The sequence below is a fragment of the Pempheris klunzingeri genome, chromosome 2 (assembly GCF_042242105.1).
Source record: "Pempheris klunzingeri isolate RE-2024b chromosome 2, fPemKlu1.hap1, whole genome shotgun sequence".
NCBI lineage: Eukaryota > Metazoa > Chordata > Actinopteri > Acropomatiformes > Pempheridae > Pempheris > Pempheris klunzingeri.
This window is the reverse complement of record NC_092013.1, coordinates 8,356,643-8,377,107: the sequence shown is the minus strand read 5'-3', so window position 1 is coordinate 8,377,107 and position 20,465 is coordinate 8,356,643. Positions and strand designations below refer to the sequence as shown.

At 42.5% G+C, this 20,465-nt stretch overlaps 2 protein-coding genes across 3 annotated transcripts in view; one reads left to right on the top strand and one right to left on the bottom strand.

Moving 5' to 3' along the window:
* Positions 1-771: 771 nt before the first annotated feature.
* On the bottom strand, positions 772-5,657 carry tmem183a (transmembrane protein 183A). 2 transcript variants are annotated; one of them, XM_070843205.1, is made up of 8 exons: positions 5,470-5,657; positions 5,048-5,137; positions 4,770-4,940; positions 4,505-4,664; positions 4,080-4,260; positions 3,715-3,795; positions 3,452-3,607; positions 772-2,433 (listed from the first exon to the last, which is right to left on the bottom strand). In XM_070843205.1, exons 1-8 carry the CDS (start codon positions 5,531-5,533, stop codon positions 2,248-2,250), a joined length of 1,089 nt encoding a protein of 362 aa, XP_070699306.1. In that variant the 5' UTR covers positions 5,534-5,657; the 3' UTR covers positions 772-2,247. The 2 variants fall into 2 exon arrangements, with proteins under 2 accessions (XP_070699306.1, XP_070699314.1); XM_070843213.1 differs by having other exon boundaries at positions 3,452-3,604.
* Positions 5,658-10,039: 4,382 nt separating this feature from the next.
* ppfia4 (PTPRF interacting protein alpha 4) overlaps positions 10,040-20,465 on the top strand; it is a 49,135-nt gene continuing 38,709 nt past the window's right edge. The window contains exon 1 of the mRNA XM_070839195.1: positions 10,040-10,297. Coding sequence (XP_070695296.1) covers positions 10,040-10,297 — 258 coding nt within the window. The remainder of the gene's footprint in view (positions 10,298-20,465) is intronic.

Here is a 20,465-nt window from a genome sequence, read left to right as displayed (position 1 = left end):
AAAGTTTCTGTGTATTTCCACAGCCTGGAGCAGCGTGCGCGACCTGGTACCTCGGAGGCTAGTTTGTTTTCGTTTTGACCGTCGAGATGTTGTCACAACTCGGAGCGTCTGCGGTCACCTGTGCCACCGCCAATGGCACAGCGCGTGTGGGCTTGTGGGAAATGTAGTTTTCTCGCGTCTTCGGCAGACCGTGCGGTATTTCCAGGCGATGACGTGATGCCTGTTGACTGCAAATGGAGTTTTAAGAGCTCCCTCTAACTTTAGCCAGAAATACTTCCGAGACCAACACGACTACAGTATTTTACCGCCTGCAACAGAGACGCTTCTCTCAGTCTGCGTCCACATTGCGGCTTCAAGTTTATGTATTTATGATCTGTTTAGTTCAGTTCAGTCCCAATTAAGTGTTTTAGTGTCAGTGCTGTGCAGGATGCAGGGGTTGGGCACAGTATTCATGAAACCCTGCGCAACACAGCTTGGCCCAAAAAACAATCCTGCAACAAGTTTTTAAATCTTTGTCCACCTACAAGGTTAAAAAGGTCGGCCTGTTATTTATGACGCCATAGTTTGAGATTTCATGTGATAGATGATTGTGCAGGTGCTCTTCATACTATGGGGTTGATCTTAAATCACAGGGCTTTAACACTGGAAGACAGATTATTCAACACGTGTAGTATCCAGTGTGACCACAAGAGGGAGGCAACATTCAAAGTGATGTATTATAAATGGACATTTTAGGACAGAAGCAGAGGACAGGAGGCATGTTGAGTGGGCAGTTTCAGTTTTTATTTCAGTGCAGTAAGTTTATTCATCGATGCAGCTCTCGTCTGCTAAAACCTAGGCAAACCACTAAAACAATCAGCTGTCTTCTGCTATGGGGTAAATTGTGTGCGACTAATCTAATGCTTTTTTTATTCACAATAAAATGTACAAGTGCAAATCAATCCAGGTTAAATTATTTTGACTGTGTCTGACATTGATTTATCCATCAATCAATCGAGAATGTCATTGCTACTTTTCTACACTCATAAGAGAGACCACTTTTGCCATTCAAAGTTGAGACTGAGATTCCACACGAGGCAGTGATTTGTCGCATCGCCAGCGAGGATACAAGATGCTTTTAGCCAAGAAACACTCGAAAGAATAGAAACACTGCCCGTATCAGCAGACGAGTCTGCGGTGACATGTCTTTTTGGTCCCTTCAGTATAGAGCAGTGTCATTAATACTCACATTAATACTAAGTGAGGCTGCCTTGAGTTAAATACATCCAGAGAAGAATCATTGTTTTGAAGTAATCATAATCAGTTGATGCAACACTGTCAAAATTCAAAGCAATGCAAAATCAAAAAAAACAATATTTATGAGTAACTTTTCAAGTGTGCAATAAAAACAAATCAAGGGAGGATGGTAATAATGTTCTACCCTGTTAATCTGCAATTGTTTGGAAATGCTTGTGGAAAATGTGTCAAGTGTAGGTTCAACATGCAACCTTGTCTCTGTAAATTAATGGCAGACTTGTGAATCTTTTTATGCAACTGGTAGCATAAAAAGGTAAATGTACACGTCCCTCTCTGCCATGTATGTAATGTAGCAACATTTACCATCACTGTGATCATATTTCATTAAAACAAGTCAAATTTCTATAATTCTTGATGTCATGACTTTGAACTTCATGACTTCACTTTCCATCGCTATGCTGTCCAAAGTGACAATACAATGTAGTTTTTCAAATATAAAGAGATATGAAAATAATTACAGATTGAGATGATGATCTACTTGTATTGACATTTATTTCTTTTCCATATTACCCAGCTGTACTGCTGCTGAAAGACTAGAGGTCACTATGTGAACATGGCAGATTAGCACACACAGATAAGAAGCCCAGTCTGCATAGGAATAATATTCATACTGGACAATTCTGCAGTACATAATTTATATCCAGTGACAAGGCAGGAAGAACTATGATGCTAAAATAACACTATATCAGTAGGGTGGTGGAGGTAGGGGTGGTGGAAGGGCATGCAATGTGTTTGACTTGACACTGGGAGGTGGTGTTAGGGTTTACATCCCATCTCAGGCCAGTCAATGTCTCACATCTAATGAATGACGAAATGAGGACGTGATTTAACGTAATCCAGGGTTCTGCAGGATCATCCAGTACCATATTTCTGTTTGGTGAGTGGGATGAGATAACAGCAGGGCTCTTGGTGTGACGCTCTGCTGTGGTAGGACCTGAGGGTGCAGGACTCCTACGTGTAGGGTGAAGAGGGATACTGTGGGTGCCACCAGTCCATGAGCTTCACACTCTGTACGGGATCCAGCACCACCTGGATCCCACCCTGGTCCGCCCTCTTCTTCCCACGCTGGAGCGGCGAGTCCTGGAACACCAGACGGACGCGGTGGTGGCGCATGTCTGTGCTAACATTGATTGTGAACTATGAGAATAACAGAGACAGACCAGTTCGGATTAGGACAGGATTTAAGGACACTTGGTGTACAAGCTCATTTTCACATTAGATCACGATTAAAAATTGCATTTTAATCTTTAATGCAGACGATAATAAAAGCTAAAGCAGACTAATGGCAAAAATAATAGAAAATACATACGTTACTTGAACAAGTTTATAACTACGACTTATTCCTAATCCCGTACCAATCTTTGGCCTTGTTTCATCACAATTTAAGCCCTTCTCAAAAAACCTGACACAGATCTCTCCAGCCCTGCAAACTTTCATCACACCAAAGTTTTCTTTCTTTTCTTAAGTCCTAGAGGAGGCTATTTGTGAATAGCTAACAGGTAAGCACTCCTTGAAGACTCCCAATCTAGTGTCTGATCAAAATGTAGCACACAATCTTTGCTGAAATTCTCATTACTGCCCCATTTGAGTCCTCCCTGATCTCAGCACTACCTACATACAGCCCATTCAACAGCACCAACTTAGCATTTAAGCCATTTTGTGAGAATCAGAGTAACTGCTCTGACTGTAAATTGTAACTTATCATGCAAACAGTTTTCTACTAACATGGGAAGCTCTCATCTTTACAGTGCTTCCTATTAATCAGCTAGACTGTGGCAGCCCTCCACACCTCAATTTGTCTTGTCACAGTTTCATAATGAAAAATATTTTTACATCTCTTATTGCAAAAGAAAAGGTCCGACCTTGCGTCACTCCTAGTCAGTCAATTTCTTAATTTTCAAAGTTAAAAACCCTTATTTGTACCTTCAGATGGTTTCAAGTCTCAGACTCAAGGTGCAGTAAAAGCACACTGTTCCATAATTGCTTTTCATTTAGTGTGTATACAGTTACTTCATTCAGCAGAACAGTTTTATTGGAGTATTTTAACTACTAAAAATGTCCTTCTTGCAAACATGCAAATAGTTAAAAGAATGGTCTGTGCTCTCTACCATATTAAGTAGTAGCCAACATCCACCAAAACCCACGAGTTACTCACCAGGGTTAACGTCATGCCCATGACCACAGGGGTGAAGATGAAGTTGAGGGTGGTGACCTGAAGCACGTAGCAGTCAGAGTCTGGGTTCTTGTGGACATCTTCATATTGCCTGGGCGTGTGCAAGGACTTGGCACAACCATTCTTACCGTGCCCCTGCTGGGATGGAGATGATGACAGAAATGCACAAGCATGAGTGCAGAAACAGCGACAGGCTATTACCAACTATGTAAGGGGTCACCATCATTTCAAACAACCCTTTTTACCTGTTTTAAAAACTTAAAGTTAAACTCCCACAATGCCTCTGGCCGAGTCCCTGGCACTTTTCTGACCCAGAACAGTAAACACTGCAAAAGAAAACATTACGATCACAAAATCAACATTTCCACAGTGAAAGGCTTGTCTAAGTTGTTACAAATGCTTCTTCCCTGTTTCTTTCTTGTTTTGTAAGTAAAACTGGGTACGATGAAGCTGATCATCAACAGGCTTCGTTAGCTCTGAGCTTTCCTATTGAGCAATACGGGCATTTGTATGAAAAAAACAGAGCTCATAATTACAAGCCAATCACATGCAAAACTATTCGTGCCACATTCGTAAGGTCATGTTACTGACTGCATATCAGTTTATGCACCTTGGAGTTGAGCAGGGTTGTGGGCGTGGATTCTGGCAGGGCGGGAATTTTTGAGACACGCAAGTCGAACGGCTCATACAAATGGAAAAGGGAGCGGATCACACGGGCCCGTAAACAGCGCATTCTGTCAATGGATTCAGGCTGGAGACGAAACGGCAGGTCAACATCAATCCTATAGTGTCTGTGTAAGAGAGATGGGGGGGGGGGGAGTTAGTTTACACTATCAATTTGCTTACTTACTGGATCAGATTCAAGACATTTTATCTTGCCATGAATTGACATGCATTGTACAGGAAAGACCTTTCAAGTTTTTTACTGGTTAACTTCCAAATAACATTCTTGTGCAAATATATGGTTAGGAGAAAACAGACACAGAGCACCTTTCTCCACTAACTGCATGCAGTTTATCAATTAAACCACCTCACCTTTTGTAGAGCCTGGTCCAAAAAACTGCAGTGCAAGTGACTGTCCAGGCATTCCTACAGATGAGAGCAAATCGGCATACATCCTCAGGCCGAATGTAGGAGGCAAGCACTAACCAAATATCCATAGGATACTCCTCCCCCTCACTGCTCTCACTGCTCTCTGTGAAGACATCGTAGTTAACACCTTGGTAAGAACGTTGCACTATAGGTGACTGCTCCACCTTCATTTAACTCATCTTATGTGCAGACTTTGAACAAATCATACCTTTTCTCCTCTTGTTTTTCTTCTTGCGGGCCACTTTAGTTTCATTTTCTCCATCCTCTTCAGGGTCTGGGTCCTCACCACTATCCAAAGCATCAGCTGTGACACCCGCTGCAGACGAGAGGACCTCCTCCACAGCACCTTGGGATGCTTCCAAGCCGCAGAGTAATTTTACTGAAACACACAGTGTTAAGTTAAGCAGCTTAATCAAACAGGGCGAAGTGACACCATCATCTCAGATCATTAATATGCACATCTGACTATACAGCCACATAAATTACCTTCCTTTTCAACTGCATTTACCACAGCCTTTTTCACCCTCCCTGACTTCACAACGGCTGGGTCGGCATCAGCATAATCAGCAACGGTCACTAGGGGAAAACAAATTTTCTAATAATTAAACTGCTTTAAAATCACATTTCTTTAAATCATACCAGCAAAACCTGACATGGCCATAAATGACAGCGCATACACCACCCTTAAATCACGTGACTTTGGCGTTGCATTCACCTATCCTTCTGCTCTTGGTTACCATAAAACAAACAGTAGCAGCTATGAGTGACCCTAGCAAGTACTCACTTAACGATGATGTAGTAATGTATGAAAATGTGGTCTAATAATTCATATTTGAGGTGGTAAACTGAAGGGAACGCACAGTAGACGGGCTAGCGTTAGCTTACCGGCTAACGTAAACGTAGCCTACCTGATTCCGAACAAACGTCCCCGGCCCTAAATTTCAGCCGTTTTCGGTTCCCTTTCTTGGGCATGTCGACACCAATGATCTGTGGACACTTAACGGGCCTGTGAGTCCTGCCATGTCTCTATGGCAAGCGGAGGTAGATAGAAAGAAAGAAAAATGAGAGAGAATTTAAAAAATGTTCCGCCAGGATCTTCAGCCATCATGGAATGACGTCACTGCGGAAGTAACGCGAGAGTATCGTTGTTTCTGCTTTACTGCCACCTACCGGTGTCTTGGAACACTTCAATGATTTGTCCTGTTAACTGTGTTTAAAAGTTGGTCTGCTGCACTGTTTTATGATGCATTCACGATTTGTGTCAAAATAATCTGCAAGTCAAGACTTTCCTTGATTGTCTAAAATATTTTTTTGATCTTACTTTAAGGTTTGGAAGAAGACATCCTGATGCAACTGGCGGAGCGTTACTGTCCATGCTGCTACAGAAATAGGTTTACTAATTCTCAGGTGTTCCTACTGAAGACTATTTTATTTCTCACATATTCACTTGATATTATTGCTCATGCCAAAAAATAGCATAAATCTTATATATGGTGCTTTTTGTGTGCAGGCTCTAAATGCTGCAAGTTGCCCAGTTGCACATTAAGCTATTGCTTGATTAGCAGTTTACTGAATGATTGTTTTGTACTGCTGAGTCATTAATCCTTAAAGTTTCAAACATGACATGAAAGAAGTCAGATAAAATGACACAGAGAGATCAGGCACAGCTGTTATGTATTATGTCAAATGGACGGCTTTAAGGAGCTGAAGAAGAAAGCGGTTTCTCAGGGTGTTCCCGCTCAGCTTGCTGCCTGCCTGGTTGCTTTTAAGAGCCAAGAGATGGTTTCTGTGTCACTTGTTTCATCGGCCCATCCACTTCTCACTCAACAGCAATGTCAGAAAATGACTTAAAAGTACTGTAAGCACTACATCACTCTGCTTCTTAAAAGGTTGCTAATGCACACCATTAAAGCTCTACTACATCAGTGAGTCACATAGACTTTAACGCCATCACTCAGAGAAGGAAGACATTGGCAGAAATGGTCACTGATAATGTTATCAGACCCAAGAGTCATAATACTAAAAAGATCCACAGTGTGGTGTTCAATGACCCATGTAAGTAATTTGTAAAAGTGCTGCAGGCCACCACAGCATCCCAGAATGGCTGTTGACAACATTGTTGTCAAGACCTTGAACAGTGAACTGCAGAGAGCCTCATCTCCTGGGGCAAACCCCTCTGAAACTAAAGCAAAATTAGTTTTCTGAGAAATCTCTGCTGCAGTTCAAAGAAGACCAAAAAAAGCAGAGGTGATGCCTCCACCTCTGGCCATGAGGAATGACTCCCTGACAATTAAGTAGTCTCCAACTTTGGAGGTGGTTCAGAGGGGATGTCAGAGGAAATCAGGTTATTCTCCTTTGTGGCCAAAGCTTTCATCAAGCTTTTTACTGTCTGCAGCTGGAGCTCCAAAGCTGTCTTATGACTACTATTCATTTTCACAGCCCCCCTTCTTCTATCACAGAATACTGACTTTTATCAAACTGCCAAACATAGACCTTTATAAATAAAGGAAGAAATATAATTATCTAAAAACTTCATATTGCTGTCTGGCCAAAAAAGTCAAAAACCTTGTTACTCCAGTTAAACTTCTCCACTACAGAGAGCTCATGTTTACAATAAACATTCAATAGTTGCTCATTTACAACATCAGAAATCTATGGCAGTAATCCTGAAGTGTTGATGTAGTGTGGAAAAACTAGAATGTTTGTTCCTCAGACAAAAATAGACCAGACAGTAATCTGGTGACCTGATAGCAACAATTAGTGTGAGGTTAAATTCACAGATCCTTCTCTGTGAAGTTTGTTCTGTTCATGTCAGGGGAAGTTTTCTTGGTACATACTGTTACGTTCAGAAACATCCAGAATTATTTTCTTTTTTTCTCAAAAATTCAAGTGGAATTGTGTTTCAGATTTGGTGTAAAAGCATTTAGACCTGGTTTTGCTGTTTATTTTGACAGTGAATTGAATCTCAGAGAATTGTAAATACTGAACCCAGTTTTAAATATTTTAAAAGGAAGAAGTACATTTACTCACATTTACATTTACATTTACTTTAAGCTATACTGCAGTTCAGAGGCAAATATCAGATGTTTTTCTCTCCACTACATTCATTTCTTAATTCTTTTTTATTAATTACATAATTTTGAAATGTGGCCTTCTGCATAATTAATAACTTATTTTTGTGCTTTAAGTATATTTTGAGGCTAATTCTTGTGTACTTTTACTCACGCAAAATTTTGAATACACGGCTTGTAATTTCTTCACAGCTGTACTGTTACTTTTAGTAGTAGATGATGATATATATATTTCTTCCACCACTGATTGAAGTGCAGTAAATCAAAAGTGAAGGTTAGATTCAGACAATAGGTGGCGACAAATAGCCACCACTGTTTCTGCCAACTCACTGGTTTTCTTACTTTGGAGGCGAACCACAAATGAGTGAAGGCCTTTAAATTCAGAGTTGTGAATATATCAATACCTCTAGATTTAGTTGTACTAAAAACACAAATGTAATATGCACTCATAGAAAAAGTCAGAGTTTTAAATGAAAAAAGAATAAATGGTTAAATGAATTATCTGATATTTGATGTTTTTAAGGGTTTCGACCTGTTTCAATATCAGAAAATAATGATTGGAGGGTGAAAATAGACCACAGAATATAGACTCTATTATCCAACTGTCTGTGATGTTATTCAATTTGCCTCAAGTAAAGAATTTCCTCTATCTTTCCATGACAATGAAAAATAAATTGATTTTAATATATAAAATTACTCCTCTCAGAACCTTTATCTTGATGACATCCACCTTTACTTGTACAGCAGCTAAAACCCTGCAGAACTTCATCAGTATCATTTAAATTAGGATCTGCTCATAGCGTGGTCGGTCACAAGCTTTCTATTTATACTGATCTGAGAATTTCTTCCAGTCATAATTTCACTGCTGGTTTTATGTATTAATTTATTCATTTTTAGAGCTAGCACAGTTCTGAGTTTACTCTAATAAACCCTAAGCAAAAGGTAACATGCTTGTGAATAAATCAAAAGATGACATTCATCCCTTATGTTAAATCAATGAATATTTCCAAGTCCTCGGTTCTTTAAACTTTATATTTATAAAATAAAATATGTTAATACAAACTACATTAATACAAGTTTTATATAAACTTTATATTAAGTATATTTCCGGTAAAGGTACAGTAAAAGGCACATGAAACATAAAGCCCATCCCAATGGTAGAGAGCTCCTGGACTCCTCCATCTTTTTCAGTGAAACTTTCCCTTTATTATCATGAGAAATGAGAAAGACAATTAAGTGCAATTAATGTGAGCAGCTAACTGCCAGTGCTGTCTCCCAATATTTGACTCAGTGTCTGTATGCTGGTTGTGGAGTGGAGGGCCACCAGACAACGCAGTGAGAGTGAGTCACTCTGAGCAACATGAGGCCTGTTATCCTAAGTTTTTCTTTCTAACATCACTAATATTTATAATCCTAAGGTTCATGTCAGATCCTGCAGGGAGCGCTGCGCACTCTTAGTGCCTCTGTGGTTTGGATAAGCCGATGTGTCCAGAGCGCGCATCATGTCTCAGGAGCTGTCAGGTCATGAACGTGCCCAGTGGTGTTGATGTGGAAAGTTAATTACATTTTATCAATCAAAAGCCAAGTCTTTTCTAACTATAAAACATTTTAATGGTGCAGTTTAGAGATTTTGCTGTGACACTGATGACCCTGCAGCTAATTCCACTCCTCTGCTTTTGCATGCGCATGTGGTGCAAAACGCTTATAGGCTGAGCGCTGGGAGCTGGTCCCTTATTTCCAGAGCTGTAGCCTGGTAGTGACAACTGCAGATTCCCGTGTGTGTGTGTGTGTGTGTATGTGTGACTGAGCGACGATGTGTGTGGGAGGAGGAGTGAGCGTCGGCTCGGTGGCGGTGTGGAGAGATGGAAGCGGAGAAGGCGGATGCAGATAAGACTCGCTCTCACTGTCCCCAACACTGAGGACGCAGATTAGACGTCTCCTCTCGGATATATTCCCTGCTTTTTAGATTCTCCTGCCAATGTACTATGATCTCCGTCGTGCTCGCGGGCACCACCCCTCCAAACGTAGCCGTCTATCTCTGAGCTGTCAATCATATCACGCCGGGATTTCTACATGTGGGTGCATGGCGCGCCGGGCAGGGCGGATCTGCTCAGGGGGTGAAAAAACGCCGGTTAATATGGATGAAAGGTCAACCATCATCCCATCAATTCAATCACTCTGATTAGGTAAGGCGATGTGAAGCTACGGGATGCACAGGGCATTTAATGCAATGGGAATAAAGCGCGTATCTACGATTGTATAGTCTGTCCGTTGCTACGGGGCGTTAATGGGCCCTCTTATCAGTTATTGTAAATCTGATTATCAGGCTTGTAAACCACGTATTCCCACTCTTAATCCCCACAGCGACACTGTCCTATAGCGTTGCCCAGACCACAGAGCAGGGAAGATGATGTGCGAGGTGATGCCGACCATCAGCGAGGGAGACTCGGCTGGTCCTCCCAGAGGCACCGGCGGCGTCCCGAACGGCTCGGACCAGGAGGCCAACTTCGAGCAGCTGATGGTCAACATGCTGGACGAGAGGGACAAGCTGCTGGAGTCCCTCAGGGAGACTCAGGAGACCCTCATTCAGTCTCAGACCAAGCTGCAGGGGGCGCTGCACGAGAGGGACGTGCTCCAGCGGCAGATCAACGCCGCGCTGCCTCAGGTGAGGAGCGATCAGCCGGGTGCGGAGGTCGGGCTGTGGTGGAGTGTGGGGTTGGGATTGGACACGGTTTTGTCCAAGGGAGCTTTGAACAACCGCTTGGTACAATGTGGTGTTGAATTGGACAGCTGTCTTAGACCTGTGAGAGGAGGGAATGTCTCAGTGGGGATCCTCAGACCTGTGGTGCTCAGCCTGGATCACCAACCAGGCCCAAGAAGCCCATGGGCCGAAAGCTCCGGATTTGCTGTGCATCTGGTTTGTGCTAATGTAACTGAACATTTTGTTGAGAATATGCACCAAATTGCCATTTTAAGGTAGTTGAGGTGGATCCTTCTTTACTGCCTAATCTCGAGGCTTTGTCTTAAATGGGGCTAAAGGTAAAAAGGTAAATTCTAGCATGTAAAAAAAAACACATAGATAGCACAGGGAATGGGAGGAACAGGGGAGTTAATAATGTGCACATGTGCAGCTTAGTCTGCCCAGGGCCAACAGGACAGCAGGTTAACGCAGCCATAATGGCACAGATTTGGAGCAAATTAAATGACACTATTCCTTGCTTTTTCTAGATAACAAATTCAGTGGGTTGAAACATGGCAACAAGTCTAAAATCACACTGCTCGAGCTAGACCTGAAGAAATCTGAATATGATTGCCGGAGCAGTATTCCCTTAGTGAGCTTGAGCTGCTGGGGAACCCCTCTAACACCTCTGCATCTCCCAGGGTATCACCATGAGAGTAACTGTGTAGATGAAGATGATGTGGATGTACACACACATACCACTTCAAACGCTCAGAGATGGCAGCGTGCCAAAAAGGAGGATCTAAATGTCTAGTAGCTGCGCAAGGTAATATAGTAGGTTAAAAGGTGAATAGGGGGTAGATGCTTTTACTCACTAGAAGACTGTTGACTGATTGTAGAGGTCTGGGCCAGATGTTTAGGGGACTGCTGGTCAGAGAGGAGGCCAGGGCTCAGCTATCACTACAGCCTCACCTCTGTATGTGGTTACCTGCCTGTCAGAGCTGAAGGTATACTGGGAAACCTTTGTGGCCTATGTGTGTGTATTTGAGAGAAAGAGAGCTGAATAAGGGCTGCTGCAGCCACCAAGCATGACGACAGTGAAGCCTCAGCACATAAAGCTGTGTTACCCTCTGACCCTCTGGTCTAAATGCGTGGCATGATGTCACGGTTCTGTGTGTGTCTGTGTGTGTGCGCGCACTCGAGACAGAGAAAACCATGCTGACGATGACAGCCTCACTGCAGCCCCTTTTGAAAGAAACATGGCCGCTCGCTAGTGTACATGGCCCTCGGCGGCTCACTTCCACACATGCATACTGTGTGTGTGTGTGTGTGTGTGTGTGTCAGAGAGAGAGAGAGAGAGTGGGAAGAGGCTGTCATGCTTGTTTTCTAATCCTGCTTGGTTCAGCGTAATGTTTTATTCTAGCAATAATACAAGTATTAGTTATACAGTCATAGACCTCAGGGACATTATGCAGACATTATGACTGGCGCGCACATGCATAAGCTGCCTCCTGCTCTCTCCCTCTCTTTCTGTCTCTCTCAGAGCGCCACACACACTCATGCACACGCACACATTGCAACCACAACTGTGGTCATTTCCACACCAGCCACAGAGCACAGAGATGATGCAACGGACAGTACAGTAGTGAAGCAGTACTGAGAAATGACAAAATCTCAGATTCAATTGATTTCTACTCAGTTTTTCTTTGCTCAACTGTGCAGTGAGGATAGTCTGGCCCTGATGCATCAGTGGAAATTGCATCCTGTAATGATGAGGGGGAAGTGTGGAAAAAATAGCATACTGTATCTGATATCTCAAGTTTGGGTGTGATGAATACATTACAGCACTGTTGTAGTGGTTGGCGCTGCTGCTGACCCCACCATCCTATATGTGTCAGTGGTAATTAGGCTGATTCGTGGCTGCTCTCAACATGACCATAGTTGTTATGTTTATGCCCTCGACTACAGTACAATATCACAGCTGTGGTTGCTCTTGCCGCCTTCCCCGCGTAGCCCTCCAGTCAGCAGTGTCTACATGTGTGTTGTTGGCTATGTGAGATGTATTTTTTTCTGTGTGTGTGTTCAGTTCTTTCTGCTCCTAAAGTGTGGACTGATGTATGAGCCTTGGCACGGCAGCACAGCCTTTTTCACCCAAATCCAACCACTCTTCTCTTTCTGTTTTTCTAACATTTGTCATCTTCACCTACTATCTGTGTGCATGTATGTGTGTGTGTGTGTGTGTGTATTTGTGTTTTGTTATGTCTTCTGTAGGTTTCCTGACTCCACGGGACTGGTCTGACCCAGAACTGTCAGATCTATGTATCTCCTCCACACACACACACACACACACACACACACACAAACATGTACAAAAAACTGTACGAGTGATTCAAAATCCAATGCTCCTCAATGTTGTCATTGTTAAAAATACATAAACCCATATCACCTCGGCATCAGTGTTCAAATTAATGTTTGCCTCAGCAGCGTCATAAAAATGAAACGACAGTGCCATTTCATCACACACACACACACACACACACACACACACACACACACACACACAAATAGAGAGTAGGATGGATATGTTCATTAGCTACAGAGAATAGAGTTTCAGATTAACATGTCAGCCCATTACTGTGCAAAATGCTTCTAATACAGCCCTCAGAGATGGGTTTGCCCATAGACAAATTAGGTTTTAAACACACACAGAGACCCACGCACGAATACTTGCACACACACACGCTTATGTACACACACACACACGCGTGCCTGTTCCCCTTCTGTGTGAGAAAAACTGTTCCGACGCTGTCTAATAGAATGTGTTGTAAGGCGAACGTGTGTGTATGTGTGTGTGTGTAATGTGGAGGGAGACCAGACAGTGGTTGAACGCTGTGTGTCAAACAAAGCAGGTCACTGTTCTTCATCCATCACTATATATCTGTGTAATATATTTCTATATTAACAATTTATTTCATCATTAAGTGTTGGAAATGTACCATTGTTAAAGGGTTAATCCAGTGGTATAGTTTTATTCCTGTTGGGAGACTCTCAAGGGACAGATTATTTAAAAATGGTTTAAAAAATAGTTCAACATTTTGGGAAATAAGCTTAGGTACATTCTCCTGAGGGTTAGACAAGAAGATTGAACAAGGGGTAAGTTATCTTATCTTGGCATAAAGACTGCAACCTTGCCTGGCTCTGTGTTATTTGGTTTAAAACACTCAAACTGAAAAGTGAAAATGACAATTTGTAGTTTTAAGTGAAAGCTATTATAGTTAAATGAAGCTATTGACTGATATTTTTATGACCAGATTTGATGGAAAAGCATTTAAGTCTCCACTGGTTTCTTGGAACATACCCACCACACATTACAATTTTTAATATGCCTGTTGGGGTCTAGAATTAAGACTTAAGACATATTGCTGGCGGTCACTGGTAGGTGTAGCTAAGCTAGCAGTTTCCCCCTTGTTTCCAGTCTTTATGCTAAACTAGTCAAACAGAGCTTTATACGCAATACACAGACATGAGATTGGTTTCAATTCTTTTTTTTGGATAATTCTTGCATTGCGAGGCAGCTGGATTAATTTGATCACACAAGTATCCATCTTGCCATGCTTAAAGTTATATGCTTAAGGCCAAATCACAGCAATGTGGACCAATCAGCATCCCATGAGGAACTACCGACAGCTACGGGCAGGGTTTAGGTGTGATGACAGCAAGAAGCAGCTGTTCAATCATAAAACAATAATGGCGGCCTCTAAATAGTTTAGCATAGATGCTGCAATAGCATCAGTTATATCTGAGCTGGAGAGTATTTCTTCATTGAAAAAAGAGAGAACTGAGGCCTTTTCTTGATGGAAAAGATGGTTTTGCTCTTTTCTTAACTTGCTTCTGCAGGTTTGTTGGTTGCAGTTAGCCTGTGATAAATAGTGATAGACAATTCGTCCAGTCGCCTGTCAGGTATTTTTATGAGAGTTTCCGCAGGATGACTTCTCAGATGGTTCTCTGGCGCGTCAGGTTAGTACAATCCAGCGTCTTTTGGACTTGATCCATACCTGGGAAAATCAAGATATCACTGGTCTGCTACTTTAATATGAAGCTTAAATAATGCATGTGTTTATGTAGGATTTTCTCCAGTGGCTGAATAGATTGGTGACAGGACAATCCTCCACTCAAAACACCAAATATTTGTTATTTACTTTTCTCTGTGAGATAATGCCATATCAATAGCCTCTAATCTGGTGGTGTGTGCCTTTATAGTGGGATGTGAGTTTCATGGTGTGTGTGATGGTGTGTGAATGCGTGTTGTCATGTTTGGACACCTGTTCCAGTCAGACACAACATCGGCTATTTTTGCCAGCACACAAATACACAGAGAAAAAGACACACACACTATACACACCTCGCTGCCCTTCCAAAACAACAACTGCCTCTTGTTCTAAATTCTAACCCCCGTGTCCATGTGGAAACACACAGACACACACACACACATACACACAACCTTTTGTATCTCGTGTTGCTTACTCGAGCTCACACATGCCCCTGACCTGTCCTTTGACTTATCGTAGCAGTGATTGTTGCTTACCCTTGTACATGCACATAAACACAAACCCCCACACACACAACCTGTGTAACCTATGCCTCTGTGTTTATGTGTATGTGGCTCTCTACATTCCCTCTTTCCGTCTCAGTTATCATTGTTTCCAGGTTGGTGTATCGTCTCAAAAATCTAACGTTTGTGTCCTTGCATCTTACTCCTATTTTATGTTCTTAATTCCTTCCTAGATTGTTCTTCCTTTCTTGTCTCTGACCTCTTTTTCTCTGTCTTTCTCTCCCTTTTTCTCTCACGCTTTCTCTGTTTATCTAACTCATCAATAACCCAGTAGTCCATTATCTGGCCCTCCAGACAGTTTTCGTCCCCTCCTACTCCTGCAGGTGACCTTAGCCCACAGCAGTACAGTCTAGTATGGGAGGGAAGGTGACACAAATTGCTCACTGCTTAAAGCTCAACAAAGAACCCTGTGTTTGTGTGACAACGTAAGAGTCAGGTCATTTCCTCATTTGGTCCAAATGGTTTGGTAGAGTTAGACATATACCAAGATGAAGTGTGATAAACTCAAATGAATTGCTGTAATTCTTTAGAATAAAAAAACTGGGATTGGGCAGTGATGTTTTTGCTGACACGCAGTGGTTTAACTTCCCACATTGCTGCAGTGATGTACAAGTGTACCCAAGGGTGTGCCACTGCGCTGTGACATTCCTGTTGGGCGTGGTTATAGGTGCAAAGGAGCAAGGGTATTGAAGCACTGCCTTTCAGCCTGGCGTTAAAGGACTCTTAGATTTGAAAGGTTTAGCTTCTTTGGATTAAAAGTGAAGTAGGCACTAGTATTGAAAAGGTTAAAATGATACCCTGCCCTATCATAACTCAATTTTAACATTACTACAGTATGAGGAATGCAGTGCATTTACCTGATGAAGATGTCAGCATCAAAGATGATGCGCACCAAGGGGTTAAATGTATTAATGTAGGCCTTAAAGGACAAAGAAACTGATCACAGACCTTAATCAGCCCCAGGATTGCAATGAATTATTATATCGGCTTGATACACCCATTTCTATTATATGGAAATGGTTGGGTTGGCCAATAGGGAGCATGGTATTTCACACTACTTGAATCTTTGCCAGCAGAAGCGAACCTTGCAGGCTTGGTACTCAGCCATCTTAGTTACTGTACTAGAGGTGTGTTTTGCTTACAGGTACAGTGTGTGAGGGAGTGCGTGTCAAAGCTAATATACCCCACACTGCAGAGGAAGAAGGAAGAGCTCCAAGGTCCCCCTGCACTGTGTTCAGAGGTGGCCTGAGCTTATCATGACACACACATTCAGCAAGGCACAAACACTCTTACTCACATCTGCACCCCACCACAAACAAACAATAACACACACAGTGCCTGTGTTTTCTTAAATGTCAGCATGCGCTGTCTACATGTCATCCTGAGTCTGTGTGTTTGCATGTGTATGTGCGAGCATGCCAACGGCCAGTGTTGCTTATGCATGGATGGCTGAGGCAGCTTAGTGCACCATGATAGGAGAATATTGAGAAGGGTGGACGAAGTCAGTTGAAAAATGACCACATCTCATTGGTCTGCTACCGAAGTCCAAATCCTATGCTACGTGTTATGTAAGAACCAAATACTGGAATTTGGGTTGATGTGGAGGAAAGTGGAGCATGAAGTGAGCAGCTGAATGTCACCAAGATACCCTGTAAGAAAAGAGAGACAGAGAGAGGGGGGGAGAGAGGGAGAGAGATGTAGAGAATGAGAGGGAAGGAGAACATTGTTTTCATGGATTCAACCAAGAAGCATGTGGTGTTCACAATCTTATCCCATTCTTAACTACACCAATCTTTAGACTCTACAATCTTTATTCTTATGTATGTTTTGGGCATTTTAAGCCTTTATCACAGACTTAGGAGAGACAATAAGAAATAGCTGAGGAAAAGAGTGGGATTCAACAAAGGTCCCTTTGTTTCTTAACCCCTCCAAACTAAACTTATCCATCTCAAGGTTTATGTAGAAACACAATGCCAAAAGTTTGCCCAGCATATCAAAACTACTTCATTTGTTGCTGTACTATAAGCTGGTACATCTGAAAGGCCTGTAATCATCCCTCATTTGACAGGAAAGCAGTGATAGTTGTTTAAAAGAATGCTTGCTTGATGCTCGCTCATGTTGGGATACTTGAATCCTTAATTTTGAATTCTTGAATTGTTGGGTCTCTCTCTTAATGAAAGAGTTTGGTCTTGACACTGTTATGAATTGGCGCTATATTTTGAATTTGAATAATATTTCCAGCCTTTGTCTTTGTTTTCTCTCAGTCTAGCTAACTTAGGGGTCTAACTTTTTTTGCCACATTCCCAGATAAAAGCAAGCTTGGGCCTAAACTACAAAAATAAGATTAAAGTTGTAATAGATCATCCACTTTAACAGACCAGTGAGAGAGCCTCTGTCCATAACTGTGGTCAGATCTATAATTTTGCAAGAGAGAAAGAGACTTAAATAAGAGTAAGAAGACGTGAGAAGCGAGTCTAATTAACAACAAATCTACCTCCCAGCAGCTGACTGACATCACACCTCTCTCTCATTCTGTGTCTCTTTCTTATCTTCTCTTCCCTGCTGCATGATGACAACTTTACATCATCTGTCAGTCTCTTTTCTTACACTCCTCAGCAGCTCACTCCACAATTCTATCTTCTTCCTGAGTATGAGTTGTCCAATTTGATTCAAGCACACCTAAAAGCTCTGACAGGGTCAGTCTGGCCCCTGGCACGGGCTTTTGCACAGCTTTCGGGCCCCTGAGCACTAATAGATTATTAGTGTGCAAAGCTAGCTCCCCCACGCTGATCCTGCCACACCACGGCTTCGGCGCTCCATCTCTCAGTAGTATCCATCCTTCGCTCCCTCCATCCCTCTGCCAGTACCATCTGGCTCTCAGCACCAGGCACATTTAGCTCAGCCGGGCGCCAATTTGTCCCCCTGGCTGCCTGGGAGAGAGAAGGAGAGTGAGGGAAGCAAGAAGAAGAGTGGGAAAGAGAGACAGAAATGTGAAGTGAGATTTAAGACAGAAAGAGAGTAAGTCAGGAAAGAAAGCGGAATCAAGTGTACCTGACGGTCCCCAGCAGCGAGGGACATGCTCTAGTAATGGGCAGAACAAAACGTCACTGTGTGTATGTGTGTGTGTGTGTGAGTGCGAGTTCCCTCTCCCTGGTAATAAGAGTAGAGTGATTGGAGTTGCAGGACCACCAGAGGGGAAGGCGAGAGTAATGATGAAGGGAGGCAGGACAGGATAGAATGAGAAAGAGCAGGAGGAGGAGGAGGAGGAGGAGGAGGAGCAGAGGGATGTGAGACGAAGTTTTCCAGCCAACAGGGAAGCCCACAGTGGCCCTGCCATGTCTAACAACTACACTATTGGAACTCTGTCAGTTCGCTTTCCCTCCTGCAACTCCCTCAGAACAGAAGATAAGGCATCAGCGGGCGCGAGGGCGATGTGGATGTTGGGAACTGGGGTGGAGGTGTACAGGTGGGGGAGGCAGAGTGTGTGTGTTAATGAAAAGTGTGGGAGGCTGTTGATGCCAAGGTTATGAACTTCAAGGGTATACTACAAAAAGTTGTAATCATGGACATGAGTAAAGACACAGAACAAAAACCAAGACAATACATGCACACAGCCCCTCTCCCAAAACAACATACACACACACACCAATGCACACACACACACACACACACACACAGTAGTAGGGGCATCTTCTAGACCCCAGTTTTTCCCAGCAAGAGACTTAAGCAGCAGCAGCAGAGGCGGAGACATCAGAACCCTTAAAGGGATTTAAAGAACTTCAAAATGCTTCATCTGCTCCATGAAATACAGCTTGTCAGTGTCTCACAACATAGCACACACCCCCTGCTGCTGACTGTCAATAACACCCGCGCACGCACCCACACACACATACATACACACACACACATTTGAGAGAGCGTGGTGTTGCAAGTTAAACGCAGGATTTGGGAGAAGGACACAGTGGTAGGACAAATATTGCTGTATACAGCTACAGTAATGGCTCCCATGAAGCATATAGTTGTCCATGGTTATGTGCATGTTATGTGAATAGGCTACAGAGCACATGATACCTTTATGTGTGTTTATCTATTTGTTTAATCATTTGTGTTGAATTGATTTCAGTGACATTCACTCATAGTAGAAAACCATATTGATTTAGGCAGATGCTATTTGCACCTGGGTGTCAGTAGTCAATAACAGTATTTGCACCTGGGTGAAAATAGCCAATGTGGCTATTTACAAACACGTGTATGTTGGAAAGAAGATGTTTTGTGTTTGTACACTGCTTTTTATATTTGTATTTGACTTTTCCTAAAATTAAAAGACTAATCATGCTAATAATAAAAGAAAACTTTTGAGTTGAAAATAGGGGTCAACCCACCTGAATTGACCTCTGCAGTGCATTGAAGTTTGGGTAATAATTTATGTTTATCTCTGTTTTCACTTCCACATAGGTGTTCTAGATGTGTGGGTTAAGCTAGATTGTCATTCTTCTCTTCTGTCAAATCACCTTTCCCCTAAAAGGCAGAGATATCGAGTGCAAGCTCACATTAAATGCTTATGCAATTGATAGAAAATATGTCAGACAACACCATAGAATGACAACATGAATAATAAAACAATTTACACGTAACACTCAATTAGTTACACCTGGTAAACAGATGCTAGAGGTGTTGATTTCTTGTGTAAGAAAATGGTTCAAGTGATGAATTGCTCACACCGAGTCAGCACTTCTCAGTATCTGTAAGTGTCCGACTGGGCCGATACATTACGCACACGCACAGCCACACATGCACAAGTGCATAAACACACACAGGACACCCAGACTTGGTGGTGTCTCAAAGAGAAAGATGTATGTGCTGATGTGAGAGAAATGTTAGCCTGCTATCATGGCTGGCCAGACACCAAAATATACTATGTTCTGAGGATAGGCTTTGATAAATTCACAATGACATACACCAAATTTACACTACTGAACGCACCCTATCTGAGGCTGATTTGAACAGCATGTGTTCACGAAGTACATACTGGAGAAACTAATAAGATATTTTTGGTGCACGTACATCCACAGAGAGCTCTCAGATCGTCTTGTCTCAGTATTAAATCACGACCCTTTTATTCAGCACCACCTACAACATGCCTCAATTCTCAGCTCCAGTCTGTTATTCATTTACTTCCAGCTCCATTCACAGACATGTGGGTTGGTGCAGACACTGAAATGTGTGTGCACACATACACACACAAACAAGCTGTATCCCTATTTATTTGAGTTTGCAGATAAAGAGAAGCAGCAGTTGTTCGGCCGCTTCTTTTTATCATCTTTGGTTTAATTAGTTTTTATGTCTCCTTGTTTTCTGTAAAGCACAAGAACCTGTTGTTTAAAATCACTCTTTGAATACACTTGAGTTGACTCCGTGAAGATCCGATATCCATATTAACATTACCCGCATGCTGATCTGTTCTCTCCCTTCAAAGTCTCGCTCAACTCCCTATTCTCTCTCTCTCTCAGTCTCACTGACTGTCTATCTCTCTTGCTCCCT